We start from the raw sequence: 15,957 nt of genomic DNA, 5'->3' as shown, positions 1-15,957 counted from the left end.
AAAACTTCAGTTATTTATTTGCCTCATTTTTTTTTATTATAAGAGAGCTTGGCTCTATAAGCAGGGATCCACCACATGATTGTGTTTTTCCCATCTGTCACTTCCTTCAGAACAAGTACAGGCAAATTTGTAAACTTGCTCTTATTGTTTGGGTATTTTATAATAACATCAAGTTTTCCTTTTACTTACTTTTTCTACTTACTTGTCGGTCTCATTAACAATTATAATAATTAATAATTAGCACTTCCACATTGAATTTTCATATCACTAGAAGAGGCAAGATAATGTTTTTAAAAGTCAACTTTACCTTAATTTAACTTTTATGGCTACTCATAATTTTAACATTTCCCACTATTCACATACTCTCAATTTTCAAAAATCTGTGTATATCATAATTAATATTATTTTCTTGTAAGTCATATCAATCCAGTTCAATATAACATATATTTATTTGTCACTCACTCGTTCCATGCCAGAACGTTGTACTAGATGCTGGGAGTGCAAGAGGGTCATTATAGTCTCTGTCCTGGGTACTTCACAGGGTTCAGATCACCCCATGTACCCATTAGGGTTTTCATTATGGAAAGTATGCCTTTCCTCTCTCTTGCCCTCGCTCCCTCCCTCCCTCCCTCCTCCTTTTTTTTCTTCCTTCCTTCTCAAAGCGGTATTTTTGTGTGTGTGTGTATTCCAATAAGCATTATAATTCAAGTAAGATTTTTTAAAAAATTTCTGTATTTTCATAGCGATGTGTGTTGTTCCATATTTAGCCTCCCATTAAGGTCTAGGCAATTGCAGCTTTAATAGAGAAGGGAAGAGGGGCTCAGGAAGAAGGAAGGGTAGGAGATTCATAATTTATCACAATAAGAATACTGGCTCATTGTTTATGATCAGTAAACAGTTTCAAGAGTAAAAGATGTGTGTAGGAACCCTCTTAGTCAGGGTGGGTGTGTGGGAGGCTGGGGTGAACCTCAGCCTGCACGTGGTGTTGGAGCTGGTTTCACCAGATACATTTGAAGGGGAAGGAAGAGGAGGGGCTTTCCGGGAAAATGGACAGCCCATCAGAAAGAAAGGAGGAATGAAAATTTTTGAATATTTCAGGAAAAGCAGGCAGATGACTGGAGTTTGTGGTGTGACGAGGCCTGAGGCTGAGAGGGGTGTCCAGATTTTAGAGGGTGTGGACTATTGTGGATGAGAGTTGGTGTAAGGAAGCAGAAGAAGTCTGAAATTGAGAGATTGATCCAGTTTCGATTCTTGTCCTGTTGTCTTCCGGCTAGTGACATGACTAAGGGCAACGTATCCTTTCAGAGTCACATTGTGTTCATCTTTAAAATAAAAATGACAGTACCACGTGGGGCTTTGGGAAGATAAAAAATATATTCGTATATGGGTCTATTCTGTCCTCGACTCATTTGCTTAGTAACTACTACTTGGCATCCTCATTCTGGGGGAGATGGATAAAACAAAGAGCCGGATGATGTTGAGTCTCTAACATAAGGACAACTAATAGATGATACAATATGTATATGACTAATAATTGTTATTAGTGCCATTCTCCCACAGCTAGTTGAAGGCAAAGGAGGGACATGATCACATTTGTGTCTTAGGAAGATGATGCTGGGAGCCTTGCATTCCTTGAAAATGGGAAGTGGGAAGCTCCCATTTGCTACTGGTGTGATGTCCAGTGGCGTTTCTACCATCTCAAATTATTAGAATCGAGTTCTCATTAGATAAAAGAGTCAACAAAAGTAGGGTAAAGACTTCTAAGGGTAAGTAAAATTCAATCACGTGGGGATCCAAACCCAAACCCTGTGTGTTCAAGGGGGAGCGACGAGAAAGGAGGAAGTCTGCATGACAAACCCACTTTGGTTGGGTCTCTGTGGCAATGGATGGCCAGTGTGAATGAAGGAAAGCTTCTGGAATCCAAGATTTGAGTTCTGGTTCTACATCCTAATCCTTGTGTGACATGTGCTCTTTGAAAAGGGGTGATGACAACTCCTACTTCACAGGACCGCAGAGTATATCAAATGAGATAAAGCCTTGGTAAGCTGAACAGCACTAGCAAGTTAATTTTCCCTAGAACTTGACAAATGCTCTTTAAAATTTGATTGATTCAACAAGGGGTTATAAAGAGAAAAATTAATTCTATCAGATATCAAATAACTAGGGTTCCCTTTTCTACCTCTTCTTTCTCCTAATTGAATTGGTTGGCTTTTTAATCACAATGGATGACATAGACTGGTCTACACATCTACAATGGCTGTCATATGGAGCTTTCCTGTGCCCTGAGCCCCCAGTTGCTTGGCCTGTGAGAGCCCAGAGCTCTCTGAGGATGATTTCTGCAAAATTCCCCAAGACTTTCAGCCTTGGGGCTTTCTGTGTCTATGGCCTACCTCAGTTCTGCTTCATGTCAAGTTGGATGCAAAGAACAGTCCTTTTAGGCACTTGTGCCAAGCCTTCCATGAATTCCCCATGGCCCAGGAGGAGGCCATGCCATGTCCTGCAGAACTTACATATCTCCGTGGCTTCACCTCCATGCTCAGTGTTCTTGCCCTATTGTCTCTCCACTTTTGAAGCCCAGACGGCATCGCCCTCTCTAGCAGAGCATTTGTGCCCTTACCTGGCCTCCTCAGGATCTCTCATTCTGCCCAACATCCAAACAAATAGTCTTTGTAAGAGAGACTCTGGTTGAATTGAATAAAAATACCTCCATCTTGTAATAAAACACAACAAATCAGCTTTTTAGAGTAGCTAGACATGAAATAAAGTTAAAACATATACGTCAGTCTGCTAATGGTCTTCATCTGTAAACTGGTCATATTCAGATTTGCCTGAGTGAGAGGACTGTCCTTACACCAGTTGCTGGTTAGGAATGAAAGGAAGGAAAAAGCAGCATGGGCCGGACCCTCAGGCTGTGAATGTGGGGGCTGGCAGGTGGAGGGGGTTGCTGGGCTCACCCTGAATGAATCCTGCAAACTGAGGGAGGTGATGGTCACTCTGGTGGCTGTGACTTCTGTGCCAGAAAGTGTTTTCTTGGATTCACAGGCGGCTCCAGATTGACTCAGTCTGCTGCGTCTCCACATCCCTACATGCTAGTGCGTGAGTTTAAGATAATTTGCTAGCATCGAATTGTGCTCTTTCTCTGTTGAAATGCCCCTCCCCCCTGCCCCATTATTGCAGTCTGGAAGAGGCCTGGGGAAGAGGAATTTGGGGGCCCCAGGGCAGATTTCTAAGGAAAATGAGTAAGAAGAAGAAAGTAGGAGTGTGCTTTCCATTACTCTCCAGGTTGTATTTCTAGGCAATCTGCTGCAAAAATTAACAGGCTCCAGATGATAGTTGATTAAACACCCACCAATTTGTTCTTTTTCTGAGACGAAAGTGAGAAGAATGAGTTGTTCTTCAGGATTCATTTGTGCCAAAGAAGGGCTAGTCAGCTTAAAAATACAAAGCAACCTCAGGATGGTGTGCATTCAAATAGAAGACAATGACAACGCATAATCTCTGTGTCCCTGGCCTTGCCCTCGTACGTTATTACTATGAAGATTTAGTTGGTTTACTATGCTAGTTCTTATCGATGGCGTGGTTGCAGATGACTTGTTGGCCATTGTGTGATTCACCCCAAATCATGTAAGCTTAGTTTTGCAAGGTTCCTGCCCATTTTTAACTGAAAAAGAAAAGGAAGAAAACTTTGCTGAAGGTCCTGAAGGGTGTGTTTGCTTGTTTTGTTCTCAACGCTCCTGCTCCCATGTTTCTCCTCCAGCCCCCAAGATGGACATCGAAGCCTCACTCAGATCACCCACGGTAGGCGCTGTCCCAGCTGGGAACTCAGTCCCGCTAGCAGAGAAGTGGCTCCTTGGGATTCACCCCATGGCTTATTTGAGCATTTCTAGTTGAACTATCCTGTAGTAACATTAAAAAATTACACCTGAAAGTGTTCCTTTTTTGTGAAGGGAAGCTGAGGCTTGGGGTATTAATGGGTTTGCTTAATGTGGCTCTGCTGGGACTAATATTTTGACTTTCTCTTCTGGTTGTCACCTGTTAGAAGTCATGTTATGAGGTTCAGTGAATGTTTGCTAAAGATGGACAGTGGAAAGCCCCTTGCCCCACTTTCTTTGTGTTATATTTAAGGTTAATAAATGACTTTCCATCCTGGAGAGCTGACCAAAGTTTCATAGAGCCTCTTGTGGTGAAGTGGGATTTTCATTGAATCCATTTGTGAGAAATAATGGTTAAGACTTGGGTTTTAACTTCACACACCTTTTTCTTCCCGCATAAGCACCCTGTAGCTTCACTTCTTTGTGACAGAAAAGGTTCATGATTCAAAAGGCTCTCTTCTTTCTTGCCTCTTCCTGGATGCCTGAGAGAAAATTATTACCTCCCCCCCCCAATTTTTTTCCAACAAACACTTTCATCTCATTCCTTTTTGATGTTGTTGTAGCCATGTCATTATGGTAGCCAGATGGAGTTTTGCAGAATGATCTATTTGGTGAAAACTGATGAACTTTCACACCATAGTCAGTTATACTAGCTCTTTTCTGACCCTTCTGTTTTTAAGGGCAGTGGGAGTTCAATCTTTCATCTCTATATTCATTCTGCACAGTCACTGTGTGCTTATGATGTGTGAGATATTATACTAGGTTTCCAAAGACCCAAAGATGCCCAAACCCTGCTTTTAAGGGGCTTAATCAAGAAAGTGACATGTTTACACAGTAAAAGACTACCAGGCTGTATGTAGTCAAGGTACAAGAGTGAGAAAGCCAAATGTTGTGAGTATTCAGAGATGGAAGAGATTACTTTATCTTAGATTTAATTTTATTTTAAAATATAAAATATATACATACATGGGAAACTTTAACATCATAAGATAAAAAAGACACTGTTCTCCCTCCTTCAGTGTCTTTTCTCAGAGGCGACCACTGGTTAGTAGTCTGATATATTCCTAAAGATGTTCTCAGTGCATAAGATGGGTAGCAGAGGACAGGTGCTGGAGTTGTCCTGGGTGAATGATCTCCGAGTGGTATTAAATCCCAATTTCACCTTGAACTTGGACAAGTTAAGTATCATTTTGGAGCCTTAGTTTCCTGAAGTGGGGGATATTGTTAATAGCTACCTCTTAGACCTGTCATATTCTATACAGTTGTATAACCTGTTTTTTTTTTACCACGTGTATTATGAACATCTTTTAATATTCACACACATGTGCAATAATCATTCTGTGACTGTTGCAGAGTTGCACGGTGTGACTGACGATCCTTATTGAATTATTCTGTTACTGCTAGACATACATGCTTTCTTATTTAGAACGGATTACTCTCTTATTGGGATAATTAGGACATTCTCTGATGGGGGGGACAAACATTTGAGCTAGGTCAAAGGGTGCTTAGGAATTTGGAATACACTGTTGGGCAGAGGGCATTAACAGGATGGCAAAGAAAGAGGCAGGAATTTATTTACTCTTTCAGTAAATATTTATTTAATACGTACTGTGTTTTGGAATAGAAACTGGAAATACAGTAATGAACTGGAAAGAGCCCCTGTTCGAAAGTGGCCTATGCCTGGTGATATGCATGTTTAGGGAATGGGTAATAGGGGGCTCTGGCTAGAACGGAGGTATATTTAAGGAGACGCATTGCTGCTAGAGCTTTTTCAAGAGATAGGCCAATGGTGGCATGGTTCTGCAGCCTCCCTGTCTCCCAATGAAATATTACCAAGTGACTTTGCAAAGACATTTGTAGAGGTAACCAGACCTCTGCAGGATTTTGATATGAACTAACCAGCTTAGCTTCACAGTGGCTCATGATTCATACCTGCATTTTGGAGATAGACTGTGATACCCAGTCTCATTTGGGGGGACTTTGGAGAAAGTTCTGACACATTGTGGATCATCTAGTAAATACAGGGCATAATGATAGGTCAGGAAGAGTAAAATGCCATCTTATGCCTGGAAATTTAGGAGATCCAAGACTTCTTTATCTATTGACCAAAAATGAAATGCTTTATCAGGTCAAGGCTGTGAGCCAATGAAAACACCTGGAATAAGCTTAAATACTTTACTGGACTTGTTACTCTCATTCTCTAAATAGAGCTCCCTATAAACAATTTTTAAAATTTAAACCTTAATTTTATAAGGCAGAAGAATGTGGTGTATATCGAAAAGAAAGGTAATAAGGAAGAGAGTAGGAAAGGCCAAGGCAGTCTGGGGAGTGGGATGTGGTTGGGTGGGCAAGCCTAGACATCTCTTTAGTTTGTTCACTGCAAGGATTCTTTTGTACCCACTCCATTCTCAGAGACACAGACTTTGTGTGCAATCAGCATTTGAAGTGATAAGGAAGGGACTAAATCCAACGTCAAAGATTCTGCAGAGTTAGAGACAGAAAAAAGAGATCTGGCAGAAGAGGCTAATTTTGAGGCATTAGTCCAATTCATTTCATTTTGGATGTTGTTCTGGGAGTGAGGATTTGACACTGTGGTCAGAGGCTGTTCCTCATTAGTGTGGTGTCATAAGCATAAACCCCAGACATGGGCAAGGGTTGAATTCATGCCATGAAAAGTGTGTCTACTACTTCTCTGGCACCAGAAATATTTGGAAGCCAATAACAATAGGTCTATAGATGGCAGGGAAGAGGGTGTTTCCAGAAAGAAGCAGGCAGGATGTCCAAGTAAATTTGTCAAGATAAAAATGATAATTTTTTCACCAATTTTGAGCCATATTAGTTATTGAACAAGATACAACGCTGCGCAGCATTGCGTGCTGATGGAAGAAACTTGACTTTACTATAGTGAACTGCATTGATTTCTTCTTGTGCTAGTGTACATATCAGCCCAGAAAGGATGCTGCCGAGAATAATGGAGACTATTCTACAACCTACAGGGACAGCCTACCCATGAAATTCACAGTTTACTAAGTCCTTCAAAGAAGGAAACTGTGGCAGGCTATAAATCAATCCTGTTATTAAAAAGCCACTGCTGCTTACACAGAGCCTACATTTCTACATGTATCCATCTGTTTTCTGGCCCTGGCTGTCCCACCATTTCCATAGCTGTCTCAAGTTGCTTACAGATAGGATGGCATTGCGGTTGATTCTCTTATTTCTGAAATGGAAGTGATGTTTATCCTCCACTTGTAACACAGTTTGACTCATATGAACTTGCTACTATTTAACCATTTATGAGATATCAAGCTCAGTGGCTCAACCTAATAGTTTAGAGATACTGACAACCACCTGGATGGAAGATAAGTTTCTAAATTTGAAGTCTCCATGAGTCTGTAAAGGGGAACTTGTAAAAGATTGTGGCATTTACAAATCTAAGTAAACAAAAGTCAAGTATGGAACTTTGCTTTATCATTAGGGTCCTAACCACTTCTCTTAGGTTTTTCAGAAGACCAATGATGTAAAAACCCCGCTACAGTGAATTTGTCCTATAGTAGAATTTATATATTTTATTTTATTTTAAAGATTTTATTTATTTATTTGACAGAGAGAGAGACAGCGAGAGAGGGAACACAAGCACGGGGAGTCGGAGAGGGAGAAGCAGGCCCCCTGCTGAGCAGGGAGCCTGATGCCATGCTGGGCTGGATCCCAGGACCCTGAGATCATGACCTGAGCCAAAGGCAGTCGCTTAACCGACTGAGCCACCCAGGTGCCCCAGTATAGTAGAATTTATATTGTTTTAGGAAGAGAAGTTAACCTTTGGGAAATTTACAGAAAAGTAGCATTAATTAAAAATAAGTAAGATTGAGTTCATGAAGACAGAATTAATTAAAAGTCAAAAGCTAGAACTGAAAAGTTAGTATAAGATTAAACATGAGTGACAGCTCTCTTACTTTAAAAATAATGTTTTTACTGAGGAAAATAAGTTTTTAAATTCTTACAATTAATCTTTTTTACAGGCTCAGGCTTCATTGTGATCAATAATTGGAAAAACTAAAAGAGGATCTATATTCTGCTAGTAACAGATTGCTGGAGAGGTATAATGACCCATAGCTTTGTAAATTGTTCAGTTACACGGAAGTGAATTAAGACTGAGTTAAAAGGTACCTTCCTCCATTGAGAATTAATGTGAGTATGAAGGAGGAGGAGTGATTTCTAAATCAGTAAACACAGTGACAGGAACCTGAGCAAGCTAGCCCCGTCTTCACTCTCGGTCTCCCAGTCTGCAAATACTGACTCTCCTCTTCCATAGATAAAAAAGCTACCAAAATGAGAGGGCAAATAAACAGTTGTAAAGTTTGACCTTTGTCAAACTTCACCTGCCCACCCTAATGTCTTATTTATCACGGTGGTAAGAGAGCAAGTTTTATTTGGGGTAAGCTGAGGAACTGTGGATTTAAATGTAAGGCTCTTCATACTCCTAATGAAATAGATCTAATGCCTAATATAATTTTTCAGATAGCTTAAGGAACTATCCGTTAGCATAAAAGCTTTGTTTACTCATTTGCAATCACAGGAAATAATCTGTGCTGTTTTTCTGTTGGATCAGAGGGAGTTACTTAGCATGAGCAGGGTCAAGCTTGAGCAGAAGGATTTGCATTTTAAATGTGACAAATTTCTGTGGGGAAACTTATGAGATGGTGAATAACATATTAAAAGATATTTATAAGGAGGGAAAAGTTAGCACCATATTCTTTAAAATTTCTTTTATGCAAACTGTACAATCAATCAGGATGAGTTTGGAAAACTCAGTTAAACTTTTAATACTGTTAGTAATATTTGTTGATGTATATTAAATTAATTAAAATAGACAACTGAATCCTTCCTTTTTATAAGAATTTAAAAGGCAATGATTGTTTAAATTCATAGGCCAAAAAAAAAAAATCTAAGATTTTAGTGACCCCCCCGGTTCAACTCATATTTTGCAGATAGTACTCCAGGTTATTTTGCATAAATAGAAAACTCAGACCAAAGGCTTCTATCCTTTATAAATGAGATGCTTTCACCTGATTTTTCCTTAAACTGGCTTAGAAATTTTAGAATGGTTATGGTTAGTAATGCTTATGATTTTCTGCTACTACAATTTGATTCTAAGACCTTGCAATCCATTACCTTATAAAAGTCTTATTTTCCTTGATGTTTTATTCTAAAATTACATTCTTTTAACCAACTTCTTTAATGAAATTAGTGTACAATATAATATTTCTCTTCTTTTCCAGTTTTGCTGAGATATAATTGACATAAAACATCGTGTAGATTTAAGGTATACAATGTGTTGATTTGATATACTTATATAATGCAAAATGATGACCAGTGTGGTGTAGCTAACACCTCCATCGTGTCACATCATTACTATTTCTTTTTTGTGGGGAGCTACTTCTATTTCCTCAAGAGTGAGAAATACATGACTGATGGATTCAGTGTTATACTGACAAACTCCCAGGCCCAAAGTCACCTTTCATACATCTCTGGATCAAAATGTAATGTTAAAATATAGGGACTATCCCTCAATGTGATAACATATTTTCTTATTTGAAAATTATTTCTATTAGCCTTTTGTGGCACAAATGTATGAACATTCTTAGGGTATGCACGAAGAATATAATGCAGGAGCTACGTGATAAAAATAAGTGTGCAAGCGTATGTTTTGCGTTTATGAACTGTAGTGGGAGAGACCTTCTGCTAACATCTTTCTTGATGAAACTATTTTGTAACTTTCTGAAGGAAGCTGTTGGGACAACAACTCTCATGGATGTGGAGGTCAGATAGAAAGGAAATGGGAAGAGCTCAGGGCACTGGGTCTTGATTGTCAGTTCTAAAGCACCACTACTTGAGACGTTTATGACTTTAACCGGATGTAAACCACAGGAGTGTATAATGGGAAAAAGAATTCTACACAAATAGGCAATGAATCGGGTGACATAACAGCCTTTTTCCTGTCTCTCATTTCTTTGATAGTTTTCCTTAGGAAAAATCTACCATTGTTTAATTTTTTTTCCTGCTCCATTGTAAATACTTGCAACTAATTCTCTTGTCATTTTTTTTTAAATAAAATAACCAGGATTTTGAGAGGATATCCTTTTAAAAGCAATTGATTGCTTCAGAGTCGAGAAGGAAAAATATTAAAAGTACGAACGAAAAAAAATTTCTGGAATCACTGAATTGACAGAACTATTTTGTCACTTGGTATTGAAGTTGCTTATTCTGAGTAATGTGTATCTACTGCTCTGGCAACTGTTAAAATAAACAAAGCTCCTGGAGGCAATAAAGAGCATTTAGAATGTACTTAGTTGAAATGGAGATTCTAAACATTTAAAGCATTGTCTCCCAGGCCATTAATAGTGAGATGTTGTTTGGCCTTGCTAAAGGGTATGAAGGAAGTAGGAGATCACATCTGGCTAAAAATTCAGCTCCGAGAGCACTTACCTTTAATAACATAATCTAAAATTATTGCCTTCAACTATTATGGAAAGGCAAATTAAAATGTGCATAAACTTCTCCATGATCATATGGTAATGATGGGGGAAATTATTATACAGGCGGCCCTGACTTGATGATGATTCGACTTAACAATTTTTGGAGGGTAGTGAAAGCAATATGCATTCAATAGGAACCTTTTATTTTGAATTTGGAATTTGGATCTTTTTCTGGGCTAGCGACCTGCAGCGCAGTGTTCTCCCATGATGCTGGGCGGCAGCAGCTGCTCCCAGTCCATCCTGTGGGCAGAGGGTCAGTAGCCAACACTTACATTCTTACCATTCTGTATCCATACAGCCCTTGTGTTTGTCACTTTCAGTACTGAAGTCAGTCAGTTACATGAACCATTCAACACGTGGTTATACAATCCGCTTTGTGTCAGATGATCTGCTCAACTGGACATCCTGCACGAGTTTAAGGTGGGCTTGGCTGAGCTATGATATTCAACAGGTTAGGTGTATTCAATGCATTTTCAGCTTAGGATATTTTCAACATACTTTGGTTTTACTGGGACATAACCCCATTGTAAGTCGAGGAAGATCTGTACACAAACTATAACCAAGTATTTTTATAAATGTTACACGGCCATCTTAACAACTTCATACCTGCAAGACATTTTTCCCCTTTCTATTTTGATAAACTAAATTGTCAAAGTCAAATCATTTCCTTCTTGGAGAATTTTGCCAAAACTGCTTACCAGCTTTCATCTTTAGAAAATGAAGCTTGTTAATGAGGAGAGTTCAATTGTTTACATTTCAAATAATGCTATTAATGTTTATGAAGCACTCCATTTGATAACTTGTTGACTCACAGTTTGTAATTGTGAGCTCTCTAGGCCTGGCAAGGTCTTTCTTTTGGGAAATTCCTGTCAACTGTTGTCATCCCTTTGGGGAGGTTCCACATAATTCTGGGTGGTTAAAACCAGGTAGGATCGTGAAAACTACAGTGCATTCTTCACCAAATCAGAGAATCTTTCTCCTTTGAACACCTTGGTTTGCAATTCAAAAAATTGTACTGTCAGCAGCCAAATTTTTGAGGCAGAGGGCGGAGGTCCAGGTGACCTGACAGTCTGTGAGAGCTGTGTGGTATCCGGGAACGCCGTGCAGCCAGAATACGAGAGCTCCTTATGAAGAGTAATAAATGCTCCTGAACAAAGGCAACAGCATGTTTGGCAAAGGAGCTGCTCCTATTTGCCTTCTAAGGCTTTTCTAGCTCGAATGTGTTTTATTGACAAGTTCAAAGGCATATTTTGCCCTTGATGAGGATAACTCACTTAGAAATGTCATTCAAAGTCCGCATAAGCGTGGGGGAGCTCCTGAGTCGCAACTTTACACATAAAAAGTAAAGCAGGGAATTAAGCGGTTGGGCTACTGTCATCAGTCAAATGGGATAATTTCAGACAAAATAAATGAAGTTGGATTTTTACAAGTGACTTGATTTTTTTTTTAAGTTTGTGTATCTATTGCTGCATACAAATTACCTAAGTATTTAGCAGCTTAAAGCAGCACACTGTCTGAGTTTCTGGGAGTCAGGAAGCCAGGTGTGGCTCGGGTGGGCACCTCTGGCACAGGCTGTTTCACGGGGCTGTAGCCGAGGGGGTGGTGAGGACACAGCCTCCGGAGGAGCTGCTTCCAAGCGAACTCATGTGGCTGTTGGCTGGTGAGGGCTGGCTACTGGCTAGAGACTTCAGTTCTTGCCATATGCCTCTCCCTGGGACAGCTCACAACCCGGCAGCTGGCTTCCCTCACAGTGAGCAAGGGAGAGGCAGATGGGCACCCGGGATAGAAGCCACCACGCCGGATCGTGATACTTTTACAGTTTCTATTCGCTGGAAGTGAGCCATTAGTTCAAGCCCCTATTCAAGAGCAGGGGATGACATCCTGGCGTGACAACCAGGAGGTGGAGATTACTGGGGACCATTTGGAGGCTGCCTATCACCCTGGGTTGTCCCTGTCCTCTCCTTAAGCTCTTTGGACTTTGCTATAAATAATGATAACTGAAGGCTGTGATGTGGGAAACCCAGAGCGGGCTCCGTTCTCCCCCCTCCAAGGTTAATCTTTGAGAATTTCCTCAGTGAACACGTTTCCACCATGCATAACATGAAACCTTACAGAATGAGGTTATAAAACCGAAACAGCAAGATACATACAAGAGCATTTGCCATCCTGTGGAGGGCAGGCTCTGGCTCACTGAACCCCTGAGGGTTAACTAGGGACAGGATGGACAGGTGAGGACATGTTGTCATGCTGGGGCCATGATGCTTCCTAATGATAGTGCAGCCTTGGGAACTGGACTCCCAGGCTCAAACCACTGCCTTGTTCCTTAGCTGCGCTTCCTGCTTTTTCTTGTGTAGAAAGAGAGTCATAACAGTCTCTGTAAAAGGAAGATAGTAATAGTATGAGTTAATGTACATGAAGTGTACCCATCAGGGCTTGACACAGAACGAGCACATTGTTGTAAGCTATTACCGAGATAAATTAACACAGGTGGGTCTCTGAGAATTCTCTTTAAAGTGCTACGATCATACAAGTGGGTTCTATCTTAGTTTTTACCCAGAAATACTCAGAATTAGGTAACTTTGCTGCACCATCCTAATTTTAAGGGTGAAAAAAACACCCGAAGGCTAAAAAGAAAGAAACATTCCAGTTGATTAGATGTTTATGTTTGTTTATTGTTGTTGAAATGTCAGCTGTGATGTTTTTATGTGACCAGGCACCCTGTGCACCTTAATACCCTGATTTCCTTCCCAGATGCCCTCACGTCTTTTTCATTCCATTTCATTCATTTATTCACTGTTCCTTCCTGGCGTGGGCATGAGCACCTCCTGCCCTGGGCCGTGGCGATAGCAGAGATGGTCACAGGCATTGAAACAGAGGCCTGTGACACTGAATGACAAGTGCTCTGGAAGAGGCACCGGGGAGTGAAATGCATCTGTTTGGGGAGGTTGTGGACATGGACCATGCCATGACCCAGAAGAGGAAACTTGTAAGCCATGTAGCAGTATGCCTGATGGAGGAAGGATGGGAAGGTGTTGCAGTTGGAGAGAGGGGTGTTGGCATGATGTAGAGGCAGGAAGCCGCAAAGCATATGGAAGATGCTGGCTGTTCAGTTGGGCAGTGGTGCAGAACGCAGGGAATGCATTGGTGGGGCTTGGAGCTGCAGGTGGGCGCGGGAGCCCGGCTTGCAGCCTTCGACCAAGGCTGACAGCCGGCACTCAGTTGACACCTCAAAGTGACAGCCAGTGCCTTCAGATCTCTTGCAAGTCCACAGGATCTGGCCCCATCCAGGACTCTGCTGGCACCCCCACCTCCCCGTGGGGTTGTCTGCGGCAGGTCACACAGGTCAGGCCTTCTTCTCCAAGTCCCTGCCCGGCACCCTCTCCCACAGAGACTCTGTCAACTGGCTCACCTACCTCACCTGTTGGCCCACATCTCACTTTCTCCTTGACAATGGTTTACCTTCAGTGCTCCTACTGAACGCTGCAGTCAGTCCTCCCCCCCCAGTGCCCCCTGCTCCCCCTTTCCCTGCTGACTTCCTGTTCACATAGTGCTTGTCTTCCAGCGTTCCTTGTGATTGACCTCTCATTATGTTTGTTGTTTATCGTACATCCCCCCACCAAAATGTAAGTTTCCTGAGGTAGAAAAGGATCTTTGTGGGTCCCAGCACATAGTACATGCTCAGAAAATATTTGTCGACTGAATCATTCCCCAAATATCTTTGAATTATTTTTAAGGAGCTTCCACTATGGTTGAGAAATAAGAAGCAGAAGTAAAAAAAAAAAAAAATCTAGAAAGTTCCAACATATGTTTTTATTCTTTTACATTGTCTTAATTATATGTTTTCCTGTCCGCCCCATCAATAGTGTGAAAGTTTCTTTCCATCTTCGGTCTTTCATAAAGGAGGTTAGGAATGTCCATGATGGTAAAAAAGTTACAAATATGTGCACGTTCCTTTGGAATGAAAAAGCACTGTTTGTGGCTTCCCTCTTTCCCTAAGACACCACGCCTCACTTTGCTCTACTGTGTCTCTGATTGCTGGCTTCTAGAGTAAACCATCCGAAGCAAGGGCTGGGGGCTGGCCTATGCCATGCTTCTGTTCAAATCCTTTCTCAAGTCCAGCACTTCTTGATCTGGTCTCCCTGTATGGGTACCATGTCTCTTACCCTCCATTTTCTCTCCTACCAACTTTCCTTCCAACATTTTTCCACCTGTGTCATCATTAAACAGATTTCCTCATCCTGCAGACTCATACCCAGTCCTTCTGATCTTTAGTTTTTTTTTAGTCATCCAATAAATTTATTTTTTATTGCTATAATGTGCTCATTTTCTTTCTGCATGGAACACTGCACACTTTCTTCTCCCTGAATAATAATGAGCACGCTTATGATAAATGCTCATGTTTTTGAGGGCTTCCTGTGTACAAGATGCTGAGCCATAGGTATTATTATATATCATTCTATTTATTCCTCATGAGTCTATGTGTTAGAGACAGTTATCAGGTCTGCTTCACAGATGGGGAAATGGGAACCTGGAGAGGGAAGGCATGCCCTTCGAGCAAGTCTCTGGAGTTCTAGCTCTAAGATAAGCGATGCAGAAGAAGGAGCATGGGGTCGGGAGCCTGGCAGACCCGAGGTTAATTCTAACTCGGTCAAATCCTAGTTGGGAGATTCAGGTGAATGATTGAGTCTTTCTGAGCCTGAGCATTCTTACTTATAAAATGATGATTAAATGAGATAATTTGTGTAAAGCCCTGCCATGGAGCATTGAGCAAATCTGCTTCTTCTATTTTCTTTCTCTTCTGTCTCCTCTCTTCCATGGCCAGGCTTACCTGAACATCCCAAACCCTCACCAATCCCATTGCCCTCTATATTTCTGTAACAATTTTAATTTCTCCAGCTTAATTTATGACTTATTTATGGACTGACTTCATTCAGGTGTTATATGGATGTTGCCTTCTTGGTTAGATTTTAAGAGCAGGGACCATGCATTTTAATTCTGCATTTCTCATGATGCTCACCATAGTGATAAACACAGAATAAATGCTCAGTCTTTTCTTCCTAATTGACATATCTACTTAGGTCACCATTTGATCCAGCGGTCCCTGACGCAGTAACCCACACAGGCCTGTGCACCCTGGTTCCAGCAGCCTGCCATTATTAATGACGTTCTCCCTCTCTTCTCTCTTCCCAACTGCAGCGTGTGCGTTCCGGTACAATGGGCTCTCCTTTGTCTACCTCATCTACCTCTTGCTCATCCCTTTGTTCTCAGAACCAACAAAAACAACGATGCAAGGTAAGAGATGTTTGCTGTTCCCTACCACGCTCTGAATGAGTTTTGCTGGGCTGTTCGGTTTGTCTTTATCTGATGGAAGTGATGCTGTCTGTGCATCATGCTGGTCCATCTAGGAGCAGGCATCAGGCATTTGGGCGGCTGCAAGTTGAGTAGTGTGGAGCTTGGTGGTGACACATTTTTGTCACTTACACAGCTATCCTCCCATACAAGTTCCCGAGTAGGTCTTTATTGGTAGGCTTGCATGTATCTGGAACATTTTG

The 15,957-nt window shown here is 41.2% G+C and overlaps 1 protein-coding gene across 3 annotated transcripts in view; it reads left to right on the top strand.

Annotated features, from left to right (window-relative positions):
* PIEZO2 (piezo type mechanosensitive ion channel component 2) overlaps positions 1-15,957 on the top strand; it is a 492,797-nt gene that overhangs the window by 62,106 nt on the left and 414,734 nt on the right. For all 3 annotated transcript variants that reach the window (XM_078060633.1, XM_078060632.1, XM_078060634.1), the window contains exon 2: positions 15,602-15,697. In XM_078060633.1, the coding sequence (XP_077916759.1) occupies positions 15,602-15,697 (96 nt within the window). The remainder of the gene's footprint in view (positions 1-15,601; positions 15,698-15,957) is intronic.

The sequence above is a fragment of the Halichoerus grypus genome, chromosome 13 (assembly GCF_964656455.1).
Source record: "Halichoerus grypus chromosome 13, mHalGry1.hap1.1, whole genome shotgun sequence".
Lineage (NCBI taxonomy): Eukaryota > Metazoa > Chordata > Mammalia > Carnivora > Phocidae > Halichoerus > Halichoerus grypus.
Note: the sequence above shows the minus strand (reverse complement) of the source record. Positions and strands in the feature narration are given on the sequence as shown.